The sequence below is a fragment of the Camelus dromedarius genome, chromosome 5, assembly GCF_036321535.1.
Source record: "Camelus dromedarius isolate mCamDro1 chromosome 5, mCamDro1.pat, whole genome shotgun sequence".
Classification (NCBI taxonomy): Eukaryota; Metazoa; Chordata; class Mammalia; order Artiodactyla; family Camelidae; genus Camelus; species Camelus dromedarius.
In genome coordinates, this window is record NC_087440.1 from 58,115,942 (window position 1) to 58,143,223 (window position 27,282).

Sequence of the window (27,282 nt, forward strand, 5' to 3'; positions counted from 1 at the left end):
TAAGTACAGTATAATTATTTAGCCTAATGATAGGCTGGCCATAATAACTGTTGTGGGAAACTTTTTATAGATGCTATCGTATTTTAGAATCCACTATCCTGACGTGAGAGACGTAGCTAGGGTAGGACTTATCCTTCAGGAAGTGTCCATGCTCTCTTCAACTTAGCTTCTCAAGCATCTGCGAAGTGGTGTTTCACTCCAGGCTTGTGTGCAGAGGGTGTTCTGGCTCCGTGAAAGGCACTGGCACAGGCGTTAGCAAGACTTCGCTTCAACTTACTGCTCTGACTGTACTATCTATATCAGGATGGAAGAGCATGTGACTTTTCCTAGCCTATGTTCTGGGAAGTGGAGGAGGAAAAAAAAAACCTCCTAGGTTTGATGTAATGTTTAAATGAGAATAATGCAGACTGGGAATGGCCCAGTGCCTGCCCCTTCTTAGGTGCCTAGTAGATGTTACCTGAGTACAATCTCCTCCCTTCATCACCACTGCCATTTTGTAATGGAGTTAGTTCCGATCAGACCATTTATGTGGTCCAGCAGATCCTGGGAGTGGTGTCCTCTTATGTGAATCTTAGGTCAAGAAAGTGATGTAGCGAGTAATAGCTGAACTCGCTGCATCACTCCAGCTTTGATAGAATAGAATTCACCGATAAGCTCCTCTCCTGAGATGAGCCGAGGAGAGAGAGTGCTGTGATGCTGATGTTTCAGCTCTGGCCTCCTGAGTGGATGAGTGGGCCCGTCACCAAGCAGAACTGGTTAGGAGAAAGAAGAGCTGACTCCCAGCAGCATGTTTCCACTTGACAATTTTGAAGGTTTCCAGTGTGTTCTGTAAGGAATCTCTGCCCTTTCCCATCTCCACTGCATGCGGAACTCTGTTCTAGATGTTAATGGGGAGGTTCAAAATGAAAAACTAGAAACTGCTCCCAAAGAGCTGACCGTTGCAGTGGAATGGGAGGTATAATGCCGCCAAAGGAAGACACACACACCTCTCTGCATAGACTATGTTTAAGTGTGTTGTGGGGTGTAGGACACAATGATGATGAGAGTAGTCAGGGAAGACTTCCTGGAGGAGATGAGTTGTGAGGAGGGATTGAAAGTAAGAAGAGAAGTGGAGGGGATCAATATTACTGGCTGTCTAGGTCATCTTAAATCAGTTTATCCTGGGTTAGCAGAACCTCAGTGGTTACGACAGCAGAGGCTTATCTCTTGCTAATGCTGCATGTCCACTGTGGATCAGCTGTGGATCAGCTGTGGATCAGCTGTGGTTCTGCTTCTTGGCACCTTCTATTCAAGACCAAGATCCAGATCTGGTGGCAGAGGAAAAGACATGGTGAACTGCTTGTAGGCTCTAAGCTCATGCTTGGAGATGACACCTATCACTTCCCACATTTCTGTGGCCAGTGCAAGTCACATGACCACTCCTGTGTTCACAGGATAAGGATGTATCATCCTTCTGGCATCACAAGTCACATGACCAAGCCTGAGGTCACTGGGATGGGTGGAGGAGGCATAATCCTTTCCCAGGGCTGGGCGGTGAATCATGTATCCTGCTGGCTGTCAAGGAGGGCAGTAATGATGCACTGATAGACTTGGTTTTATTTCCCAGTTTGAGTTTTTTAAAACCAAAAGTCACCCTAAGGAGACAGATGTTGCTGATAGATGCAGGCCTCCTCAATGGGCATGGAGCTGATGGGCAGCACTGGTCCCTCAAAGCATCCACCTCCACCATCCTTTCCATTGTGTTCTGTCGGCCTCCCAAAATGAGACCCAAGTGTGGTGGCAGCTCCATGTGCATCCTGAAGGCTGCTCATTGTTCTGTATTCATAAGGGAGAAAATTCCACTCTCTACTTTATTGATGTCTTCATTCTGTGTGAAAATTGCCTACAGCTGTTAGTTGCTAAAAAGCCAATGCCAAACCAGAAGGTTAAGCCCAAACCATTGGAAAACAAATTATCTTGAGGTTTGTATCTGTCCTGGTGAGTGATGGATGGATTTTTGTCTACTCTTGACTTTAGGGACTTCGACCACAAATCCATCCAACTGCCAGGGGTGTCCTGAGATATGCGAGGTGGGCTCAGAGCCACTGGAAACCTCTGCCCTTGGTTCGCTCGCTCGAGTAGTCACTGAGCAGTTGTGCCTCTGCTCAGTAGGGGAGGCCATGTGGGGAGGCTGAGAGGGCGTGGCCTCTGGGGTCAGAGCACTCTGCAACTAGGGTAACTCCCTTTAAGGTGGTTTCTGTTGGAATTTAAGTTTATTTCCTTGCCTATAAAGTGGGGATAATACCATCTCTCTGATAGGGTTGGTGCGGAGATTAAAGAAGACAGCTGCTTTTAAGATGCTGGCACCTAGTCATGGGTGCTTTATACCCCACCCTCTAGTGCAGTGAGAGGGATGGGAGATAATTCAGGTAATTTCTGGGCACAGCACTCCAGGCAAGTATCCCAGGTTTTTCTTTAATTGAAAGCTAATCTGCCTGCTGTGAGTGCCTCAGTGTGGGTCCTAACTTGCAGGCCATTCTCCCTCTGGTAGGAAGCATCCCATCAGAGCCTTTACTTCACCTCTTCTGATGCATCACTCATTTGATGTATTTAAAAGTGATACCAAATAGGTATCAGAATTGCTGACTGTAGCCTTATCATCTCATAAATAAAGCAAGCCTGGATGGGAGGTCAGCTGTCTGAATCTTTACAGAAGGTGGGCCCTGAGCACCTCGTTCCTGGGCAGACTCCCTGCCACAGGCGGGGCAGTTGGGATCATTCGAGTTTCGAGATGTAGTGGTTTTCTGGAGGTCCCAGTCCCACACCCTGCCCCGCCTTTAAACAACACCTTTATTGGAATGCAGTGCACATACCATGTAATTCACCTAGTTAACGTGTACGGTTCACAGAGTAATGCCACCATCACTACAATACATTTTAGAACATTTTCGTTGCCCTCCAAAGCAACTCCCTTACCTATTAACCACCACTCCCCAATTCTCCTCAACCTTGCTATTCCCAGGCAGCCACTAATCTCCTCTCTGTTTCCGTGAATTTGCCTATTCTGGTCATTTCATGTAAATGGAGTCATATAATCTGTGATGGACATTTGGGTTGTTGCCAGGTTTAGCTGTTATGAGTTATGCCACTGTAAACATTCCTGTGTGAGTTTTTTTGTGTGGAAATAATATTTTTCAGTTCTCTTGGCTATATACCTAAGAGTGGGATTTCTGGGTCACATGATAACACTGTGTGTAACTTTTGAGGAACTGCCAAGCTGCTTTCCCAAGTGGCTGCATTGCACCATTGCACGTGTCCGCCAGCAGTGTATGAGAGTTCCATACCAGTTTTCTCCACATCTTTGCCAACTCTTGCTATTTTCCACTTCCTACTGATTAGCTGGCTGTTTTGTTTTATTTTGTTTTGTTTTATTTTGTTTTTAGGGAGGAGGTAATTAGGTTTATTTATTTTATTTTAATGGAAGTACTGGGGATTGAACCCAGGACCTCATGCATGCTAGGCATGCACTCTACCACTGAGCTACACCCTCCCTTACAATTAGCTACTTTTAAAGCGGTTCTGTAGGTCCTGGAGAACTGAGGACATGCAGCTTGGGAAGTTGTGTCTGTGTAAATTGTCAAATAGAAATAAAGTCTTCCGGCCAGCAAGTTTTAAATGATTTGGGATATTTAAAAATAAAATATTGAGAATCTGTGTAATCTCTGCTAACCATACATTTTATGCCTTTGAGCATCAGTCCTTTTTCCTGTATTCCCTCCCCACCTCCCTTTTCTACCTCTGCTTAGTCCTCTGCTCAGCCACACATCAGGAACATAACCAATCTGAGACTCAGCACTGTTCCCATAAAATAAGATTCAGCTAAACTCCTGTCTTTTCTACATGGTTTTTAGGGCTTAGATTATCCCCACCAACCTATTTGAAGAATGCAGGGCATGACAACACTGTACACTGCCTTTGTAAAATTTTCCATCGTAACGTTAGTCAAGGGAAAGTTTCCTTTGAAGTGAACAGAATGTATTATTAATTGTCAGATCAATTATTGTGTGTGTGTGTGTGTGTGTGTGTGTGTAAAGTGCCTGCTCTTTCTGGGGCCTTGAGGTAACTGGTCCTTAATGACTTTGTGGGGCTGAAGTTCCCGCTGGGGAAACAGGCAACTAAACACACAGTCGTCCCCAGTGTGACTGAGGGCTGTGAGGGGGCCGCTCCAGGAGTACACTTTGTTGGGGAAGAACCTTTTATTCCCCTTATTTTTTCACAAGCAGGGAGTTGACTCACAGGTTCTGTCTCCATCACCCTTAGCTCTCTTGCTGGAAAGTAACATTCCCGGCTTCTCTTCCAACCCCCGAATGAATATGCATAGCTCAGTCTGTCTCCCGTTTTCTATTTCTCTGCAAACCTTTCAGAAAGCACACATTCTGTGACCCCTGGTGCTATAAATTTCATAGGATTGAACCCCCTGGGGAGTTCTGCAATTGTCTAGCTGTCACCATGACTGGTGGCTAAGTGTCTAATTTAGCACTGAGATCTCAGCAAGCCCATTTGTCTGCAGATGAAAGTTGGATTCTCCAACCCAGCTTTCAGGAGTAAAAAGGAAAGTATTTTGATCTCCATTTGCTTGATTTCTTAACCTAGCTGTCAGTTAATTCCATTCTTGTTGGGGAAGGAGGATGCTGCTTCCTGACATCTGCCTCCAAGCCTCACAGTACCTCATGTGGAAGGATCTTGGAAGCCTTCCTGGAGGAACTGATCTTTAATGTAGACATGAAAAACAAGAAGGAATTACTCCAGGCAAAGAGGAGAGAAGAGAGTGTTACAGATGGTGAGAATAAGGTGTCTAGAGGGAGAATGAGGAAGGCTCAAGGAACTGAAAGTTCAGGGTAGACGGATGGAGCCTGAAATAGGAGGCTGGGAGGACTGCGGCTCTGAGAAGTGATCCAGGAAAAGGGGATGGGGATTGTTGTGTCAATTTAATTATATATCTCAGATTTTTTATTTGAACCAGAGGAAAGTACCTCTGCTTTCTTATAGATTTTCTCAGTGAACTTAATATACCAAGGTACATCAAAATATTTTGCTATCTTGTTCTATTTACAAAAATAACCCTTGCTTTTTGCAGTCTCTGTTTGGTGTCAGTAAGTTTAGCAAAAGGTGTTGTGTCTCCTTGGGTAGATTCTGAGTATGTTTTCCTCTGAGTCCAGTTGTTGAGGTGAGATGCCTTGTTTCAGCGCTTACCTCCTCTGGCTATTTAATTTTGAAACAGAAAGGAAAGAGAATTATTAGGAGCCCCCTTCTGATTTTCGATCCAGATACACACAGGCTCCTGAATATACCAAGAGTCAATAGGCTAAGGGTTTGTACAGAACATTTCACAGCAGTAGGCGTATTGGAATTGGTGTCCCCATATGGGTCTGTCAGTTCTCTTGCCTTGTGAAACATCAGTGTGTACAACTGCTTTTCCTGGGTGAGGTTTGAGGGGAGAAACCAGGCTTATGACAAGTCAGGTTATCATTTTTGAAGTGTATTTGGAATCAGTTTCACAGACTTATTAGAGGAAAACTTTCATTTCTAAAAAAGTACATCACTGTGAATTTATAGCAGGTTGGAAATACTAGATAGTCTGGACTCAAATTTTCCTAAGCCTGAATGTTACCAGTTCCATTTACACTGTTTTCTGGTTAATCTGCCTTCTTTTAAATCCAAGTGTTTAGTCTTACATTTACTTGGCCACTGGGTCAAATGTTTTGGGATAATATAGAATGCTGTGCCTTCCAGGAAATGTAAAATATTTTAAAGAAACTTAATAAGAAATTCATTACTGATTACCATTTATACTATTAAGGATCATCAACAAAATTAAGATCTCAGTGGGGAAAGTAGTGATGATAGATAACACAAGATGATAAGACTTGTATCTTCATAAATATAATCACTTACTATATGTTAGTTTTTTTTATTATGCAGTACTGAGGACATTCTCAACATTGGTAACCAGCACAGAAGTTGAACAATGAGGATAGCAGGAATGAGAAAATTTAGTTGATGTATCAGAGTTAGATGAATTAACAGTCAAGGTAAGCTGTGCCAAATGAATTCCCTTGGGAACCCGTATCAGTAATCTCTTCGTTTTTCAGTATGTGCTGAAGTCACTTTGGTATGAAAGGAGCTACAGGAATTCAAGTTAGTCTTACAGATTGACTGGTGTCCAAATTTTATTCTTTCACTAGCCATGTGAATTGTTAACCATCTTCTCGGGGTGTCAGCATAATTTCTTTTACTACTAGGGCTATTTTAAGCTGTCTTTAATAATAAAGGTCTTCCGTTATCACCAGAATTGACGGAAAGTTTCAACACTTTTTATCTCTTTATTTTTAAAACTTGCCTTTTATATGAAAACCATGACTAAGGATAGAAAGTTGCTTACAGGAGCTATTTAGTTTCCTGTCCCCAAGGAGGATGGAAAAATTGGGTAGCAGGAACATTTAATTTTACCCTGATTGAAGAACCAAAAAACTGCTGGTAAGAAGTCATAGTTTTAATCTGTTGTTTCTTAACTGAAGTATAGAGGGTTGCTTAGTAATTAAGCAGAGGAAATCAGACTGTATGAAGACTTCAAAGATATATCTAGAATAGTCTCAAAGTGTTCAGTTATCTGGAAGCCAAAAATCATAGTCTAATGAAGGAATTGATATTAAAATTTTTCAATTTAAGGAATTGATATTAAAATTTTTCAATTTCCATGAGATTAAAAATTCTTTTCAATGGACATATCTATAAAAGTCAAAAGAGAAAACTCTATTTTGCTAAAGGACGTGATTAGTTGACAGAGAAGAAAAAAAAAATACTGCGTAGCTAGTCCCTTGACACTGGCATTTTTGGATAACTCAACTTGATGACTTCACAGAAAAATGTTTGGGACAGTATGAAAATATGCAGGACATCACAAAGGGAAGTGGGAATGGAGATATGGGCTTAACTGTGTTCAGTGCTAAAATTCCTATTGCGTGGATGTGGACTACAGCCAATGTACTGTCAATTTAAAGATGACGAAAAGCGATCCTAACCCAGAAATTTAGAAACAAATTATTTAGGCCTTGAGAGCAACTGACGTTTGATACAGGGTGATGTTGATATAGGTAGTTTTGCTTGCTTGTATCTGTTGTATTTTTGAATAGAACTTTGGTTACACCCAGGAATCATGCAGGGTTAGCAGTAGCTCTTCACCCCAGGGGACAGTATACATTTCTTTGTGCTGGTTGAGGTCCTGTCTGCTTAGAGACAATGAGACGGTCAACATGGTTTTTAAAGTTTCCTTCTTGTCTTCAGATTTACTGAGCAAATCCAGGACAGCTTTTTTTTTTTTTTTTACTTTTTTTTTTTTTATTGAGTTATAGTCATTTTACACAGGGCAGCTTTAGGTAAAACTACAAAACCATTTTTTTCCTTCTAGTCCTAAATTTGTATTTTATCTTATCAAGACCATTCCAAGTATCCTTTTCTACCAGGTGTTAAATTTACATTTTTAACTTCATGTTAGATTCTTTATCATCCATGAATTCATTTATTTCTGGGTGCTTCTTAATTTAGATTACAGTGCCTGAAATGGGGTGGGGGCATGGAGAGATGGAAGAAAGAAACATGAAGATTTTATTCTTTTTTTAATACAAATACTGCAAAGCCATCTCTGAACTAATACTGTTATGAGTCCCCTTGGCCTTGATGATTTTCATTACTATGAGTCCTAAAGAGACGCTGAGCGATATGTATCTACTTAGCTTTGGCTACAGTTTAAAATCTGATTATTTAACCTAATCCTCAGGCTACCATGTGCAGACTACACAAAGTCAGCATACTGTACTGATGTGCCAACTCTCATGTCCCCATACAAACCAGTATGAGTTTTAAAGACCAGGAGGATAATTTCATCTCCATGAGTAGTGTGGTTTAGGGAAGCTTTCAAGTGTAATTTTAAAAATGTGTTTCAGTAATGGCTAGAACAGTCTGGTAGTTTGTAAAAATAACTGCATGTAAGACTATCTATTGATGCACTGGGAATCATCTAAATGCCATTTGCTCTCATAAAACATGTCTTAGCCTGTGGGAGGTGAATGCCCAATACATAGATAGTGTATTTCAATTCTAACTCGACTCTATCTGCTGTGTTTGGAATCCGCCCCTTCTCCACCTTCAATTCCCAGAATTTCTCTGGAATTTCAAACTTACTTTTTAAAAACAAAATTAAATTTTTTTTAATTGAAGTACAGTCAGTTACAATCTGTCAGTCTCTGGTATATAGCACAATATCCCAGTCATGGATATACATGCGTATATTCATTTATATATATATATTTTCCATTAGAGGTTATTACAGGATATTGAACATAGTTTCCTGTGCTATACAGAAGGAACTTTTAAAGAAATCTATTTTTATATATAATGGCTAACATTTGTAAATCTCAAACTCCCAAATTTATCCCTTCCCATCCCCTTTCCCCTGAAATCATAAGATTGTTTACTAAGTCTGCAAGTCTGTTTCTGTTTTGTAGATGAGTTCATAGTGTCCTTTTTTTTTTTTTTTAAGATTCTACATATGAGTGATATCATGTATTTTTCTTTCTCTTTCTGGCTTACTTCACTTGGAATGATATTCTCCAGGTCCATCCATGTTGCTGCAAATGGCATTATTTTATTTTTTATGGCTGAGCTGTATTCCACTGTGTAAATATACCACAACTTCTCTATCCAGTCATCTGCTAATGGACATTTAGGTTGCTTCCATGTCTTGGCTATTGTATATAGTGCTGCTGTGAACACTGGGGTACATCTATCTTTTTGCGTTAGAGTTTCCTCTGGATATATGCCCAGAAGTGGGATCAAACTGTTTCTTGATTCATGTTGTTAGAACTCAGTACTAACTACATCTTTTAGTTACAATTTTCTGGCTCATGGATGAAAAAAAATATATATATATATATAATATATATATGATATGTATATTTTAGAAAACCAAATCCCTAAATAAAAAAGCTGGAATTTCCCCCGTCTTGTCCAATTTTAAATGAATCCACTGGAAACATCCTACAGCTGCTGTTTATTTCATTACACAATGTAATATTTAAGAACTAAAACTAAACCAAACGACTAAAAGCTCACTTAGATTATATATATGGGTTTTTTTTCAGAAAAGATGGGCATTTCCTGGGTGTAGAAGAAAAAGTAAGTTCTTTGACATCTTTTAGACAGTCAGACAGTTTGAGTTTCTTGCCATGTGGACACTCATGTTAAGTCCCCTGTGAACATGCGCTGGCCCAGAGCCTGTGCTCAGTAGATGCCTGTGGCCTGGACAAATAACTGGCTGCTGAAGGATTACACATGAGATGCTCAGGAAGTGTTTGAGGGAATGTGTGCGTGCGTGTATGCATGAATTATAAATGGCTGAATCATCCGGCAATGGGGTTTGCATTCTGAATTACTCTCGAAGTAGGAGTGTAGGATTTGGGCTGGTTCCTGCACACGTCCTGCAGCCCTGCCTACCCGCTGTCATTCTCTCTTCTCATCTTCATTATTTGGATGTCAGTTGCTATGGGAGCACCAGAGTGGCTGGCATGAAGGGGAGAGGGCTCAAAGTCCAAGAAATATTTTATTTCCTTAACAGTCTCTCTACCCTATAGTACATGGTAAAATAAATAAATCCTGCAATGTGGGAAGAGACTCATTGTACTCAATATCTTTTGACCCAATTAAAAATTAAAAGTGTCAGCTGAGCTGCCTAACAAGTCTCCGGAGGGCACGCTGAGCAGGTGGGGAGGGGCCCAGGCTAGAGCAGTGCTGTGTCCCTGAGGGAGGGGACACGTGTGGAACTTGGCTTCATGGCTGCCCACCGGGCCTTAGGATGCCTTTCTCATCTGTCACTTCACAGGCTGGTTCTGGGTCTCAGGAGACAAAGGCCCTCCATTCCATTAGGGAAACATTGCTTAGAATAACTCTTCCATTAAGCCTTGTCAACAGAAGTTATATTCGATTGTAAGTGTAAAAACTGGAACTTCGGGTGGCTGGCTGGGTATCGGGAGATGATTTTCACATACATTTAAAACAGAGTTATTTATTTTAGATTAGTGGAAAACTCCTGGTGATGTAGACTCATTAAAAGTTAATGTTACTCGGATGAGTTTCTAGTTGAAATAACACAAGGAAGCCAAATACGAAGCCTGCGGGTTTGGCAGTAGACTGTCTCGTAGACTGGATATAGTTTGCATTGCCTACTATTAAAAGCAGGAAAGGAAACAGTATAAAACAGTGAACCATTGGTAGTAAAAAACTAAAATTATTTCTATTAGTCAGCCTTTGCTTGTGGGATCTCTCACTTCTTATTTTTATAAATCAAATGAAAACACATCTATCAGACACAGAGAACATGACTGTGTAGGTGGCAGTGAGTCATATTGTGGTATTTTGTGTAATGACTAAGAATGCTGGCAGAACTCTTATATGCTGAAAACCTTCAAGGTGTGTTCTCTGTGTGTACACATCCCTTTTGAGATTTAAAACTCTGTTGTTTTCCATTTATGTCTTCCTTGCCTGGTGAAGAACAGGTAATAATTCACGGAATGCACCTCTATTTAAACCAACAAAAGTCTTATCTAACTTTCAGATTTCAAACCACCACTATGAAAATAAAATACTTTCCTCAGGGTCACTGTGGTTAAATTTTAAGAGCTGTGATGGCAATTCATGACTCCTGGATGTGATGGTCATTTGCTGTGGTGAGGATGGATGTTCATAAATTTCATGAATTATTGCAGCTGAATAGTACATTTTCTCCACACGTTCATAAAAGTGTAATTTTTTTGCTGCCAAAGGGTCACCCTTCAGTCCTCTATCCGCTTTGTCTGGCCTCTTTCCCCTGATCTTATGTTTATCACTGTGTTGTGTGACTTAAGGCCTGGTCACTTGTCCCTCCAAGAGGGTTTGACTCGTATCTGGTGGTGGTGAGTTGTGGGATGGGAATAGAGGGTAGACGAGGGAGAGGGCTAAATCTGGAGAAGATGCTGTTAATATTGAGTCTGTGTTAGGTGAACGTGGGGGTTGCTGCCTGCCAGGCACGTGGGAAACCTTGGTGGAAGGGGTTAGGATGGGTGACTTGGGCCTGTTTGCTGTGGGTATTTAATTTGAAGGGGAAAACTTAGCCTTGTCGGAGGAATAAAATGTTAGAAATTCTGTGAGCTCTGTGCATTGAGTCAGATGGATGATTACCTTGTCAAGGACCATTTAAACACCAAAAAGAAACAAACAGACCCTAAAACGAAAACCCCAAACAACCCCAAACAGAAGCACACACAAAGCAGTGGGTTGATTGGCAGGGTAACCCCACGGTCCTGTCTAAGTGTCTCCCTCCTCTCATTTTTTAAATCTCCATTTCCCCCAGCATTCATCTTATGTCTTCCTACTTCTCTCTGAATATAGAGTTGGCTTAACTCCTTGGAAATAGAAATTCTGAATTCCTTTTTTATAAATTGCACTTGTTCGCTGGCAGCTCACTTGTTGGCTCACTGAAATTTGTTGACTGGGTGGATTTTCAAAGAATAAATGCTCTAAATAATGCACTGAAGTTGTAATAATCCCATATTTCAGTTTAGCTCACATCTCTGAAAAGAGTTTTTCAACTCAGGCAAGACCTTTATTGTATATGATTTCAAAATTCCTTCCCTTGCTTTATCTAGCAAATTGACCCATTTCCTTAGGTTTATTTGAGCTGTGCCGATTGTTTTCTGATTTATGTAGATTTCTCTGTAGAGCTGCCTGCTTGTTCTAGAGTGTAGGACTGGTGGGGTTTCTTTGTATGGAAGCTTTTAGAAGTAGGGCTTGATAAGTCCCTTTGTCAGGGATGAAGCTTAGAACTTTTGTTCCCACAGCTGGGTTTCCTTCAGAGTTCTTTTCTTCTTAATGAAAAAGTCTTAAGTGTTACCTTTTCTCCAAGATAGAAATATATAAAATAAATATCTTGTAAAAATATTAAAAAAAAAACATTATATCTTCTCTGAGAAGAAAAGCCTTTAGGGTTTTTTGTGTTGGTTTCAGTTTTTAAGAAACTTGAGCATTCTGTGGAGAATGATGCTTGGTGCAGATGTTTCTTTTTTCATCATTAGCTAAATCACTTTCCCTTAACTTTTAAAACTTTCTCGGGTAGCCAAGAAAGAATAATATGAAAAAAAAAATTCTATGGCCCATGAAAGGAGCTAGGCCATCCTAATCTGAGGTGTAGTAGCAGGAACTAAATTTATTCTGTTCATCTTTGCACTAATTGCTGGTCCCCAAAACAATATCTGACATAACCAGATGGCAAAAAGGAAAAAAAAAAAAAATAAGGTGAGAAGTAAAATGTAAAAGTAAGGTGATCTAGAAGCAACCAGGATGCTTCCTGGGGTTGGGCTAACGATGTTTCTTGTTAATCTTGGTGAAGAACTTGGCTGTTAGCCCCCAGAGGGTCAGTACTCTGTTCTGGTGCCACCACTCAGGAGACACAAGAAACACTGAAAAGTTTTTTCAGGACTTAAATGATTAATGTTAACATATTACCTAATTTAATATTAAAGGACATTGAGGGGAACATTGCCTATCTCTTGGCCTAAATGGAATGTATACTAATAGAATCTATGTAATTTTCAAGGAAAGGACAAGAATATTTCATGGAAGTGATCTTGGTTTCAAACAAAAATTGTATCTGAATTGTAACACTTCCCAGATTGAACTACTAACTCTAAAGAGGTGCGCTTTTTTCCTTTCCCTCCTCTTCTTACATTTCTTTTCAATCAGTTTCTCTTCTAAACTGGCTGCTTGGTTTATCCAAGGTTCAACTAGAATTTTCTTTCCTTACTATGTACACAAGGTTCTGAAGTTTTTGTTTTCCTGGGGCTCTAGCAACCAGGCTTGATTTTTTTTTTTCAGAAGCTTTATGGAGATATAATTTACAAGCCAGAGAATTGACTCATTGTAAGTGTACAGTTTAGTGCATTTTAGTAAATGTACAGTTGAGCCACCCTCACCACGTCCAGTTCTAGGACAGTTCCATCACCCCATCTCCTCTGTGGCCCATTTGCAGTCAGTCTCTGCTTCCAGCCCCAGGCAACCATAGATCTGCTTTCTGCCTCTAGAGATTAACTTTTTTTCTTAAAAAAAATTCCTATAAAGACGTGATGTCTGAGATACAGTGATCCTAATTGTTTGGTTTTCCATGATTGGCTCTTTCAATATTTGAATTAAGTATCAAAATGAAAAATCTCTTGTAATATTACTTTGAAGTAATTTCAGAGCTTGAAGAAACTCATGTGTAAGATGATTTCAAATTAGTTTGTAGTCCGTTCTTTTTCCTCCTTCCATCAACTGTGCTTTTATTCCACCTCCTTGCCCTGCAGTGTATCTGAATGAGGACAAATAGCTGGAAAAGCAAGAAGCCAAAAGCAGCCCATCCATTTTGTAACCAAAGAAAGACTTCAGGAGAGTTGTCAGCGAGATGGGTATATCTTTGGACATCAAAGCTAAAACTATAAAGCTGGCAGCTTCTGTAAGGAATCATAGACTATCATTTTTTATCTGAAAGTTGCAAAGATTTCTTACAGAAGACAAAAAGCACTAACTCTAATAAAAGAAACAAATATTAACAAATTAGATTTCATAAAAAAGCCCCTGCACTTAGTGATCAAAATAGATTGTTAACAAAATGAAAAGGCACAAAGTACTCTCAGTACATACCTTTGACAAAGGACATGTTTCCAGGATATGTAAAGCACTGCTTTAATGCAGTAGGAAACACAGAAATGGGCAAAAGATTTGAATAGATACCTTATAAAATGATATGTATGAACGGAATGTGAACATGTGAAAAGGCGTATGCAGCATCAGTTGTCATCAGGAAAATGCATATGGAAACTGCATTGAGATACCAGTTCACATAAACTAGGATGGCTAAAATTTAAAGGATGTAGCACCAAATGTTGCTGCAGATGTGGCATAACTGGAACTGGCTGTATGTATTGCTGGTGGGAGAGTGAAATGGTCCAACCAGTTTCTAAAGTGTAACATGCAAGAACCGCTTCAGTGTCTACCAAACTCAAAACGTGTGTACTTAATTGCGGTACATTTACTGTATGTACATTTTACTACAAAAAAAGAAAAGAATTGGTTTTAATCATCAAAATGCATTGACCATCACTACATCCCACGATAATCCCTCCTCTTCCTCCTTCCCAGCTGCCCCCCGACCTTCCTTTACCTTACTTTTTGTGTGTGTGTGTGTGGCAATCCAGCTATGTCAGATACTGTTTTGGGGACTGGCAATTAATGCAAAGATGAACTGAACAAATTTATTTCCTGTTCTTTGGGAATGAGTCTAGAAAGGGAGTCAGACATGCCAGTCATGTAACTGCAGCAAGTGAAAAATGCCACAAGGTTAGGAGGGCAGAGAGGGGATGCCCACCAGGACAGTCGGGGTAGGCTTCCTGGGGAGTGGAGCTGATCTCTTGTAAGAGTTTTATTAGATAAACAGGATTGATCCGTAGGCATGGTGGGAAGGACTCTCCAGGAAAAGGGAACAGCAGGTGCAAAAGTTTCAGAAATGGGCAGCGTGTGATCCCAAGTGCTGAAAGGCGGCTCCCGGCGGAGGAAGAAAGGAGGGAGTGGAGGAGGTTAGAACTGGGGCAGGTCAGCAGAGGCCATGACATGAAGGGCCCCTCCCTACCAGCTAAGGAATTTGGACTTTATCCTGAAAAGAAGAGGCACTGTTGAAGCCTTCTATCATCTGGTCTTCCTAACTTGAACCTGAACTCCGTGAAATCGGGGTCTGTTGTTCGTCTTCACATTCTTTATAATGTCTGGCTGTGGTCCTAGAGTGGACAGGACATCCAGTAAGTGCTGATAGATCTCTAGGGCTGTGTGATAGTCTCTTGGAGTCTTAACATGCTTGTTTCAGCCACATTATTAAAATGGAGTGAGTCAGAGCAGAGAGACTTTTGGAATGGAGGTGGGGGTCTCATTACACTCTGGGCATCGTGCCTAGGCACTCCCGGTTATTATCTGATTTCATCTGTGTCACCCTCCTCGCTCGGACCTGCCAGTGAGTGACCTCCGATTGCTATGAAGATAAAGACCAAAGTTCACAGTGGCCTGCAAGGCTGTTGTTCACTGTCTGCAGGGCTTTTTCCCTATTTAATTTCTATTCATTTCTCTGATCTCACGTCACTCACAGACTTCACTGCCCCTTTTCCCCACAGCAGGTGGGCTCTCAGAGCTCAGCCCCCTGTGTGATCAGCCCTCTGTTGGTGGGATTATTTGGTTTCCCTTCTGCACATGAGCTCTGGGATACATTTCTCTCCCCTACACCTAGCCCAATGAATGACGTTTAGTAGATGCTCAGAAAATGTTTTGGGTGCATAAATGAATCCTTGGGAGAAGTCCGTCAGGTATATATTTCATTTTTCATTTCATTTCATTTCATTCTCATTTTTCATGTGAAGAAATTGAAGTTCAGAGGTTAAGGAACTTGAAGGTTACATAACCCAGAGGAGCCAGACCTGGAACTCAGGAGTGTCTGACAGTAAAATCCTCTGTGTGTGAACAGACACTCACCAGGCTGTGAGTGCAACTCACATCAGTGTCGTGGTTCTGCCCACCTGCTGAAGGAGCAACAGAATGAACAGGCTTATGGTTAAGAACGTGGGTTCTGGAACCAGACAGTCTAGCCTCAGATTCCTCCTCTACTGTTTACTCTCTCTGTTAACCTTGAGCAGGCTGTTTAATCTCTCTGATTCAGCTTCCTGGAAAGTGGGGTAATATTACCCACTTTATAGGATTGTTGAGAGGTTACACTAAATTAATCCATATATAACACTGCCACTAAACACACACAAAGTGTTCAGTAATTGTTACCTGTTGCTATTAGCAGTATCTGTTTCTTCCCATTTCTTTTCTGTAATACAAAACTATATCCAGAGGCCCTATAGTAACTTTTCATTTTTTTATTTCATGAAAATTCTCTCCTTGCCTGAAACCATCTGCCCTGAAGTCCTAGTTCAGCTGGGGTCTCGCAGTTCAAAATTGGTCATTTCTGGGTCTCAGCAGGAGCAGAAATTTTCTACCTCTAACAGCGAAATCTGGTAATATTAGTACTTTTCTGTGAATTTTTAGGTTTTAGGATTCACGCATTTCTTCACACCTCTGCTCAAGTGGCAAAAACACAGCGCTGTAGTATAGTAGGGGATACAATATTAATAGCACTGTTCTCTCTCCCAAATCATAGACCTTTCCCCCAAACTAAACACCAGATTCTCGAGCTATTTGAATAGCTAACCTGACCCCCCACCCCTCCCCAACCTGCCAAAACCTTTCATTGTTGCAAAGTGATTTATATCACCATTCTCCCCCCACCACCATTCATCAAGAGGTAAAAGCAGGTGTTACTTACAGGAAATTAAAAAAGGAAGAAAGGAAGAAAAATAATTGCTTCACATATATGCCCATTGCATGCTGAAATTTTAACACTTTTAAAATGCTCCCTTAGAATGGAATTTTCTGTAAATATTTTTCTTTCCTTCCCTGGTTGTTCATTACTGAAATTCTTAACTAGTTTCTTGTGGTTAGGGTGTAAATAGTGTGTGGGTGTGTATTTTAGTGACTTAACTGTTTACCTTGCTGTTAAAAGAAAATAGCACCTGATTTGTATTTAGGTGACGAGACTAATAACCACAGTACCGTCGCCCCTCCCTGTGCCGGGCGTCACCACCTGCTTAGCTGATGTTGCTAATCCTCACACAGCCTGCAGGTGAAAGGACATGTCCATCCCCAGGACAAGGAGGCAGAGGCTCAGCGAGATGAAGAATTTCCCCTGGCATGGAACATGTCTCAGACCTCGCGTGGCCAGGCCCCAGAGGTGCGGGTGCTAACAAGACAGGGCATAAGGGGATAACCAAAAGCTAGCCTGGCCAATTAAGTTGGGGCTGTACACGGAAGACCTCAAAAGACAGGCCGTGGAATGTATCATTCATTCTGCAGGCAGTGTGAAACGAATGACATTTTTTGCACTTGCTCCCATCCGCTCAGTCCTCAATGCTGGGCAGTGATTTAAGGAGCCTTCTTACGGAGCCTTCCAGGTGATTCTGTTGCTCACTCAGGTCAGAGGACCACTGCTTTCATGTATTTGTGGCTGTGCTGTAAGATGGCTTGGAGGGGCAAGGAGGAACAGTGGGGAGGCTGGTGCCGGAGGCCAAGGGAGAGGTGATGAGGGTGTAAGTTTGGGTGGTTTTATTGGAAGTAAAACCAAGGGAAAATTGTGAGATTTTCCAAGGAAGAAGTAATAGGACTTGATGACCAAACGGAGGCAGGAGTATAAGGTGTGTGGCCGTTGTCCACGGGTGACAGAGCTGCAGGTACACACTGAAGGCATTCACAGGGGGGCCCGTTTAGACGCCTCAGGTATCTGAACCTTATTGTGCCTTACTCTATAGCACTTGAAAATGTCTTACACCCATCAATCCATCATCGCCCTTAACTGGATAACTTTCCCCTACAGGAATGAAAATGTACCAGACGCTCAATACCAGTAATAGTGTTGACAATGGATTGAGTTATTAAATGCCAAGAACTGTTCTCTGTGCACTTAATAGTCATTATCCCATTGTTGTTCATTAGTTATGTATGTTCATAAATTGCCTTCCCTTAGTGTCCAGTCTAAGCCGCACACCACTGTAAAATTAATGTTTCCAGACACAGATCTGAGAGGCTAGGAGTCTGGGCCCTGGAGTCAGACAGCTCTAGGCTTATACCGTATCATTTACCAGGCATGTGGTTTTTGAGCAGGTTACTTACCCAATCTTCCTCCAAAGTCTCCCCCAGCTGTATTACAGCAAGTACTTAATACTGTATTTATTGGTGGTGCTTATGAGGACACAGATGTCACTCCCTTGCTCAGAACCCTCATTGGCTCTTCTTGGTCAAGAAAATAAACTCCTTAATCTGGCATCTAAGATTTCCCACAACCTGGTCACTCCTTACCTCTCAAATCTTTTATCTAATGCTTCTTTGTATAAACCCAGTGCTTCAGCTAAGCTGGTCGGTGTCTCCCAACACTCCACACTGTTACCACATCCCGGCCTTCGGTTTTGTTCCTCCCTTCCTTTCATCATATCCCTCAGGGCCCATCCTGATCATCAGTGTTTGTGGATCCATCCCTACCAAACCCTCATCTATAGTAAGATTAAATCCTTCTAACTCTGGGGCTTTAATGGCCTTTAAGTTTCGATGGGCGCTGTACGGCAGTGCATGGAGACCCAGGACAGCTCTGCCCAGGCCCAGCCCACTTTCTGCGCACTGCGGTAGGCGTAGGGCTGTGCCCCGGCCTTCGTGCCGTGCCCAGTGCCTCACCTGGGCCAAGGACCTGGTTTCTTAATGGTTGTAGCCTACACCTCGACTTAGCTTCTTGTTTTTCCCCAGTTCATTTAAATACGTGTTGGTGTTCTTTTTATTTTGTTTTTTTCTCACCCTGATGAAGCTGATAACTTCCCCAATAGGAAGAACATTTAATCTGTGAAATAATAATTATTGTTTTTCTTCTCAGGATGAACTCGACCTCACAGACAAACACCGGGAAGCCATGTTTGCACTTCCAGCAGAGAAAAAATGGCAAATATACTGTAGTAAGAAAAAGGTAAGCTACTCATGATGATTATGGTTAACTGGAAAATGAACATTTTGGATTCCCTTTGCTCTCCCATTTCGCCACCACAATTCAGACAGCTCTTTAGAACGTAAAACCCAGGTTGACTGTGTCCTGTAGTGGCTTTGGTGCGACATGCAGCAAAAGGCCAATTCCTTGGATGCTGTTTTTATCAATACATCAGACCCCCTGCCTCATACCATTAATCATAACCCTGCATAAGCGAGACCCCAAGTGACATCAGCTCACAGAAGATCGAAGTGTTTTCCCCAGCTCCTTTACACGAGAGCTTTTATGTAGTTAGGTTAGGACCAGCTTTGTGGTTCACAGTTGTAGTTCACGAACCCTCTGTGACTAGCTTCTAAAAACTTTCCATTTTGCCGTCTCTGTGGCCTGTCCTCTCCAGCCATTTCACATGCCAAACTAGGAATGGAGGAAAGGGAAAGGCACAAAGTCCCCACCCTGGCTCGCAGGGCCACGTCTGGGAGTTACACACCCAAATTCCCCTCGTGTCCCATGTTCGCTACATGGCCACACCCCGGTCTTATTCTAGTGGTCACCCACACTTGAAAGCCAGGGGGTTCTGGTACCTTTGGAGAAGGAGAGAAAGGGTATTGGGGGCAGTAAGAATACCTGCCTCTTCCCTAGCCCCCGTGGCATCAGGCATCGCCCCAGGGACTGCCACTTTCCCTTCTGTTCTAGGAGAGACTTGAATCAAGACGGGGCAGTGGAAAGGGCAGGGCAAGCCCCTGAGAGAAATGTTACCTCTCCAATTGGAGTGGACCCTTGGTTACTCACCTCTGGAAGCAGGGAAACCTTTCCTCAGGGGACTAGTATGCATTTGGGGGCTTTCATTTGCCCCCCACAGCTGCCTGTTGGCACCTCTGCCCCCTCTGTGCGGCCTTGTGGCATTGGCATGTCCCCGTCCCAGGGCGTCTTTCCAGCAGCGGGCCTGCCTGTGTCCCTCTGCCGTCAGACCCTATGGGGAGGCGCCGCATCTCGCTCACTTTTGTACCTCCAGCATCTGCCACTCTGAAGTGAAGGTATGGTGAAGGAACCACTGAGCTGTTACGAGTGTTATGCCGAACTCTCAAAACAACCTAGAGCACATTTGATTTTCCACCTGAGCTGTTGTCATTGATAAAATTACGTGTGGGTTTTAGTCCCTGGGGCCTCTGCTGAGAGACGTGTCCAGCTCTAGCCTCTCAGGATGATTTCTGAGCCACTATCAGATCCAATCAAGTTGGAGCCTTCAGGGTTTCTGATCCAGTGGTAGCCAGTAAGATGTGTTTGTGAGCAAGTCTGTCCTCTTTCTCTTTGTGCACATCTTACCAACTAGAAAACCTCTCGTCTGTTGAACTGATGGTCATGGCTCAGGAAACATCTTAAAATGAAAGGATTTTAGAACAAAAATACAATGTGTTCTGTTCTGAAAATGATGATATTTGTATGGTCTTGAAAGAAAGAGAACTTTTCATGCAGCTGTCTTAAAGACTAGAGCCCTAGGACTGAGAAAGAAAAACCCACGAGCGCCTGAGTACACAGAGGACGTTGTCCTTTTTGGCTCACCCGAGTGCAGATCTTTTTTTCTCAAAATTAGGAAACAACGTGAAGTGGGGATTGAGAATATGCACTGGAGGAAAAACAAGGGCAGGAAAATGGGAGCAGCTTACTGAGGGGAAAGTTTCCTTCTTTCCCAGATTTTATTACACCCTGGACAGCAATTGAAAGTTAATCATGGAAACTACTGCCCCTTAGATTAGAAAAGGCGAACCCTGGAGGATAGTAATGACCTTGGGCTCGCAGCTGCTGCTCATTTTTCAGTTTCCAGGTCTATCGGATCCCCTTGGATATCTTGTCTCCTGCATGCTTGGCGGGGGTGGCCTTTTTGTAGGAGGATGGATGTGGATGTGGCCACTGGGCTCAGAATCCCACTTCCGGATGGATGGGCCCTTCCTGCAAGTACCTGGCCCGATTGCACAGACCTCTGGGAATGGAATTCTCCTGCTAGCTTCATTACAGCAGCTTGGGTTCCTTTTGTGACTTAGTAGTGGTGTGGCTGACTGGGAAAGTCGTCTTAACTCCTTGGGGAATCCCATGGGCTTAGAGATCCGCCTTTACTTTAAAATGGCTTGATTAAGGATTTTCTTGATTAGAGCTTCTCAGACTGTTAAAACTGTACAGTGCTTTGGTCTGAAACTGACCTTTTGGGGCACTGTAATAAATCGGGAAATAACACAATGAGTAAGAACACAAAAACCTAAGTCCGAAAAGGGCACGATGTCTGCCTGTCTTCAGAGCATGTGATCTCCTAAGGGGCAGGCTGCCCATTCTCAGAAGGGAGCCCGTGGTGGCCGTCCTTAACACTGAGAACAGACTGTTTCCCTTGGACCCTGTCCTGCATAGTCTTTTCAAATCAGGCTCGTCACCAGCAAGCCCCACTGCATCCATTTCTCAGGCCAAGGGAAAGATACACCCCCAAGGCTTCTTCAGATTTTCCATCTTCCAAGATTAGAACCCAGGGCACCACAGACGTTTGTTCTCACACATAGTGAAGCCGTGGAGTAAGGGCCCACAAACGCCAGCAGAAACAGACACATGAGTTGGTGAAAAGCAGGCTTTCTGTGGAAAAGGGCACAGCAGCCCTGGAGGCGAACGGGGCTGGGAACTGAAGATGGGGCCAGGCCTTTCTTGGCCAAGTGGCTGTTGTCCACCCAGCAGGGCCTTGAGTCCCAGCAGTGGCTATCTGCTTATCAAGCTTGGCCTTCATTTCTCAGACGGCTCTATCTGAGTCCCCTGGTTGAAGACCCATTTCCAGAGCCAAAATGAAAGCTGCAGAAATATTTCTGGGCTAAAAGAATTGGAAAGAAATTAATGGGAATTTTGCCTAATTGAGTAATCTGGGGGAGAGCGAGAGATGGATGTTGTGGCCTTGTCAAAAGTCCAAACAAATCTGTAAAAATGACGGGACTGGTTGGTCAGCCATGGTTTGTCATATGCCGCCATCCACTGTCAAATTTTTTTTTTAAACTTTTCTGAAAGGTCCAAAAAAAGGTTCTGTTGGTGGGGCTGGGGGTATTTTCAAATAGGAAATGTTTGTGGTTCTTATCTTTAAAGGTAATTCCCTTTTAGTTCCAAACACAACATACTCTTTTGTTTAAGTGAGGTTTTTCCCAGTCTCTAGCCAGAAACTGCATCTGTTAACAATCTTTTGGATTTTAAACTGAAGCTTTTTAAACAATGAACCATCTGACCACGAAAGGCATCTGGCCATGCTGTATTTGCTTATTGTTAACATGATTTTTAAACCCTGGGAAAAGCCCGGAGTAGGTCTTCAGAGAGGAGAAACTAAGATGGTGTGTACACCGTATTATGGCAACAGCGGTCTTATCAGCCCAGGCAGAAATCTTCTTTAATCACAGTTCTTTGCAGGGGCAGTTGCCCTTAATTGTGTCACTTAACCAGTCCTCCTAAGTGTCCAGAAAATACTTTTTCCCCCTTGTTGAGCTTCAGAGTTTACAAAGTAAGTGAATAGGGTTAGAAGATGTTAGAAGTTGTGAGCTCAGATATTTGAGGCAAAGACCAGAATCTGATGACTGCGCTGAATTTTTCCTTCTTCCATGTCTGATCCCGGAGCCAAGGCTGAAGTAAAAGGCTCTGGATTCTCCACATTACGTTTCTGTGTCTGTTGAGGTATCCTTTGGAGAAGGTGGGTTTTCACTGCTGCTGAGTTTGTTTGACTCTAGGTTAGTTAAATCACTCAAGAGTCTCGTCTGATCTGGCTGCAGGTCAGCTGTGAAGCTTTGTGGGACATGCTGATCATGTGCTAGGCACGCTTTGAAGACATCTAGGAAAAGTAGCTCAAAATTCAGTGGATTCCCTTCACTCACTCCCTTTACTTGGGTTGCATGTCCTAATTGGATCGCTTCCCCACTCCTCCCCACGAGAAGGAATTCTCCTTTCACCACACACAGAGATTCTGGTTGCGTGGTGAATGGTCATCTCATCGGGATGCGTTCTTTCAGATCCTGGAGAGTTGAGGCCCTCCTGTGTTTGGATTGCAGAGAGGAAGTAGTTTGATCAAAACCCGGATTTAGAGGCACATACCCTAAAGTAGTGAAATTAAAGACGAAAGGAACCATTGGTCTTCTGCACTGCTGTCAAACGAACCAGCTGGAAAGCCAGGAAGCGGGATGATGAGACGTTAATCCTCTGGTTGTTCCCAGCCTCCTGACGAGAAGCTGCTGTGGGTAGGCTGGGGCGAGGAGCAGGCGCTGGACTTTCGACCTGGAAGGTTTGAGAGGGAAGAGACATTAGGTCTTCTCTTCTGTGCTGTGGTTATTTTGAATGCACAGGAGAGTGAGATTTGGTTTTCAGGTGCCCAGCTTGCTAGATGTCAAGATTTGGGAGAGGAGCCAGTAAAATGGAGAAACTAGATTTCACTAACTGTATTTCTAGGCTTTCTTAAAGTACCTGGCTTGATCTCTTAATTGAGTTTTCACTTGCTAATGGATTCCAGTTGGCATTTGTGTTCTTGGTGCCAAGAGATTACAGAATGTGGCAGAAGTAACAATGATTAGAAATAAAATTGGTCTGTCTTTCCCCCGCTCCTTCTCTGAAGACTAGATCAGGGAAGCACAGGAGCTGGAGGACAGTGGGAATCTCCAGGCTCTGAAAAATCCTGCCTTCCATACATATTCCCTGGCGAGGAGAGATGGGGTTGTGTGTATAATCTCAGATTGAAAGTGGAAGAAACAGCAGGCTTTGAGGATCTGGTGCTTCTCTCAGTGAAGCAGTGCAGTTGGTAAAAGGCTCGTTGGCATGTGAGCCACCCTGGTGGTGTACTGAGTACCTCCTCTGGGGCAGACTCTCAGCTAGATTCTGAGGATGACTAAACACAGAAGTCGGATTTCCTGGAGTGGATGGTCTAGGTAGGAGAAGCAGATAAAATCAAATGATTGCCAAGTCTCTTTATAAGCTCCACACTAGGTGAGCAGACAGGCTCTGGGGCACAGAGGAAGGAGCCAGCAAGCCCTGGGGTGTAAGTGTGTGACTGAGAAGACGGTTCCCTCACCACTTGGATCCCTCCTGGGGTTGATCCAGTGAGGCGGCTGATGTTGTCAGGCGTTCATCCCATCGTGTAGAAACAGGCTCCTTTCCCAACAGTTGAGCTGTGTTCACATGCTCTGTACACTTTCCCTCTTGATCTGTGCTTTGTTCTTTGTCCCTTCTGCCAGTGTGTCAGAGGTCAAGTTTAGACTCTTGGCTTAGTCTGAGCTTTACTAAACACAGTCTGCAGGGCTTGTTAGGAAATCTGTAGAGAGGCTTACGCTTTTGAAAAATGAAGACACTGTGGGGAAAGACTGAAGCAACTTGTTTGTTCAGCCTGGAGAAAAGAAGTCGGGTGAAAGCTCCAGCTCGGGCTGATGTTCACCGGCTGTACCCCAGTGAGTGTGTGATGTCTGTCAAAGCATTGCCAGCTTCCGGTTGGTCAGAGCAGCTGCCTCAAGCCCTCCCAATAAAAACCGCCCTGACAATCTGACAATCCCTAGGGGCCCGCCAGTCTTCCCCCATGACTCGGGAACTGGACGGTTAATTTCTGGCATGACACAGCAGGGGACTCCAGGACCCTCTTTCTGTGTTGCATCATTGGTTCTGGCTCATGGATGCCCCTGCTGTACTGTTGATGAGTATTTTGAACCTTGGCATAAGTATGAGATGCCTATTGACGTGAGGATGGTGGCCAAAACCATTTGATGATATGTATCTAGCGCCCGAAACATGCGTCTTCCTGGAGTTGATCCCATGAAAGTGATGAAAGATGCAGGCAAAGAACTGCGTGTGAGGTGTTCTCTGCAGTGTTGCCCCTGAAAGCCGAGGATGGTGACCATATTAAAGGGGGATGGTTATATTTATAGTACACAACCGTAACAATGTCTTGCTGCTGTTGGAAAGTCATGTTTTCAGAGAAATTTTAATGACATGGGAAACTGCTCAGCATGTAATGATAAGGTTTAAAAAAAGATACAAAACTGTAATCAGTACGATCAAAAGTTTGCAAAAGAGTAGATACAGAGGTAGGCAGACAGACAGAAACCATAGTTTGGTGAGATTGTGGGTGGTTTATTTTGATTTACTTTTTTTCTTTATACAGATATTTCCCAAATTTTCCACAGTACAGTGTTCTCCCTCCTACCTTGGAATAAGTTTTTTTCTAGTTGTAAAAATAAAATTGCTCTTTTAAAAAATACATACAATATATTTTGTATCTGTCAGGTTTCAGTCAGAAAAGCAGGACTGCTGGGGGAACCACACAGGCAGAACAGAGAGATGAACCCTTCTGTAATCACGGAAGCTGGCTAAGCACTCGCCATAAAGCTGCTGTATTTGCTTCTAATGCTGGAGCGTCATGTCCCTGGAATAGGCAGTTGGGAAGGAGGGTGGATGTAAAGTGGGGAAGAGCAGACACAGGCTGGTGCCCACGGGGACAGACTGAAGCCTGTGGCAGTTCACTGCCTGACCCTGACGTGGGTGTCCTGCAGAAGCCTGAGCCATCCATTGGTCATAGAGCTCAATAGACAGACAGACAGACAGACAGACAGACAGACACACACACACACACACACACACACACACACACACACACACACACTCTCTCTCTCTCTCTCTCTCTCTCTCTCACTCACTCACTCAGCCCAGGAGAAGCTGGAGGAAGATGCAGGGGAAGGTGGAACAGTTGCAGACCTGCCTGCCGTTTCACACCAAGGTGAGCCAGCAGATAAAGGACAGCGCCTGGACTACAGAATGGCTGCTGCTTCACTGCCACCCTCTACGCATCCCATAAGAGTCTCTTTTGTGGCTCACCCTACCCGTACACCTACAAGAAAGGATGTAGGAAAGTTGGTTCAGCCTCGTCAACGTGAACATTACGCCACCACATGTTTCTCTGAAATTAGGAGGAAAAATAAATATTATTTAAAATGTTAACTACTGCTTGTGTTGTCAAGATAACCATGGCATTTTCCCCCCCTTAGCCCAGGGACCCTTTTCTTTCTCTATTTACTCTTCCCTGGGAGAATGATTAAAACAAAGGTGAATCTGAAAACCACCCTGAATTTTTCAATACCATTTATCTCTTAGGCAGTGACTGTGAAAATGGGGTGAATCTTGGCCCTGACAAGCTCTCCTCAGTTTTCTGCCAAGATACTCAGTGAAGGCATGTTTCTCATGGCCCTTTCCCCTCTAAGTAGCATAACCTCATAGCCAGTGACCTATTTTCTGTCTATTTTCTTTTTACTACAAAAGCCAGTACTATCAAAGTGCACACCAGATTTTAGATTTGGAGTACACAATTCAAGATTCTCTGCCTCTGGAAGCCCTTAAACCAAAGCTGTGTTCCAATAAAGGGCAGTTGGTTCATGAGTATTTATTTGCCTCATCTTCCTATAATCCCTTTGTTCAATAATACCAGTCTGGGGTATTTTTCCTCCCAGTGTCCCCAGTTCTATCATTCCAGTTATGCCTACTACCACCCCTACCTTGGTTTGTCCAGCATGGTCCGAAACGCACAGTTGGTGTTTTCATTAATGTTGACCAAGCTTCATTAATGAGGAAGCAGTAAGCAAACTCGCCCACAGGATGAACCAAAACACGTCTCTCTTCTCTGGTGCTTGGTGAAGTGATTATGTCTAAAAGATTGTGGACAACTTCTAGATTCTTCTGTTGCAGTGCTACATTCTAGTCCTGTAGGGTCCTCTGTTTTGCAGGCTTGAGACACTGTCAGTGAGAGGACCTCCCTTGGGGTGGATTGTCTCCAAAAGTCTTTAAATTGATGGATCTGCCTACAAGCTTCCAAAGTTATGTTTGTCCCTCAGAATCGTTCTAAATTGTACCATAATGTGTGTGACACTATTTTATCTAAGATAAATAGAAGCTGAGTACTAGCACTGAGAAAGACTTTGCATAGTTAGAGGCCATCAAAGGGCAACTGGTGAAGGTAGGATGCCCCATTTATTAGCTAGCTGTACGACCTGGGGCGTATTTCTTAACCCCTCTAATTTCTCTCTTCTCCTCTGTACAGTGAGATCAGTTTTGTAAGATTGTTGTGGAATTTGAGACAGTATGGTTTCGAAGCTGTCAGAGAACTTGGGGGCGTGGTAATGTTAGCTGTCACCACTGGCAGTGTCCCTGATGGTGACAACAATCAAAACAGTGTTTAAGGACTGGATTTCTGCTTGGTGCCACTCATACGAACCTGGGGCTTATCTCCATATTAGTAAAGAACGATACCTGGTTTTCTCGGAATGGTAGTGAGGATTTCAAAAACACCTTTCCCTTAGCTGATACACAGGATGTTTCAGAGGTGGAGATAGTAAGTTAGGAGGATACACCGTAGATAAGGGAAGAGACCAAGAATATCTTTACTGTTAGCATCAGAAATTGGTAAAAAGGGGCCCCATATATGTCAAAAGTTCTAGGGCTGTGGTGACCAACGTGCGGCCTGTTAGTTGCTGGAGGAGGCCCTGAATCTGACTTCAGGAGCACCTTTAACTGATGTCTGGGGAGACTGAGGCCCAGAGGAA

At 43.0% G+C, this 27,282-nt stretch overlaps 1 protein-coding gene across 2 annotated transcripts in view; it reads left to right on the forward strand.

Moving 5' to 3' along the window:
* The window catches only part of DAAM1 (dishevelled associated activator of morphogenesis 1), a 155,673-nt gene that overhangs the window by 62,720 nt on the left and 65,671 nt on the right, over positions 1-27,282 (forward strand). For both annotated transcript variants that reach the window (XM_031453794.2, XM_064485990.1), the window contains exon 3: positions 18,602-18,691. In XM_031453794.2, the coding sequence (XP_031309654.2) occupies positions 18,602-18,691 (90 nt within the window). The remainder of the gene's footprint in view (positions 1-18,601; positions 18,692-27,282) is intronic.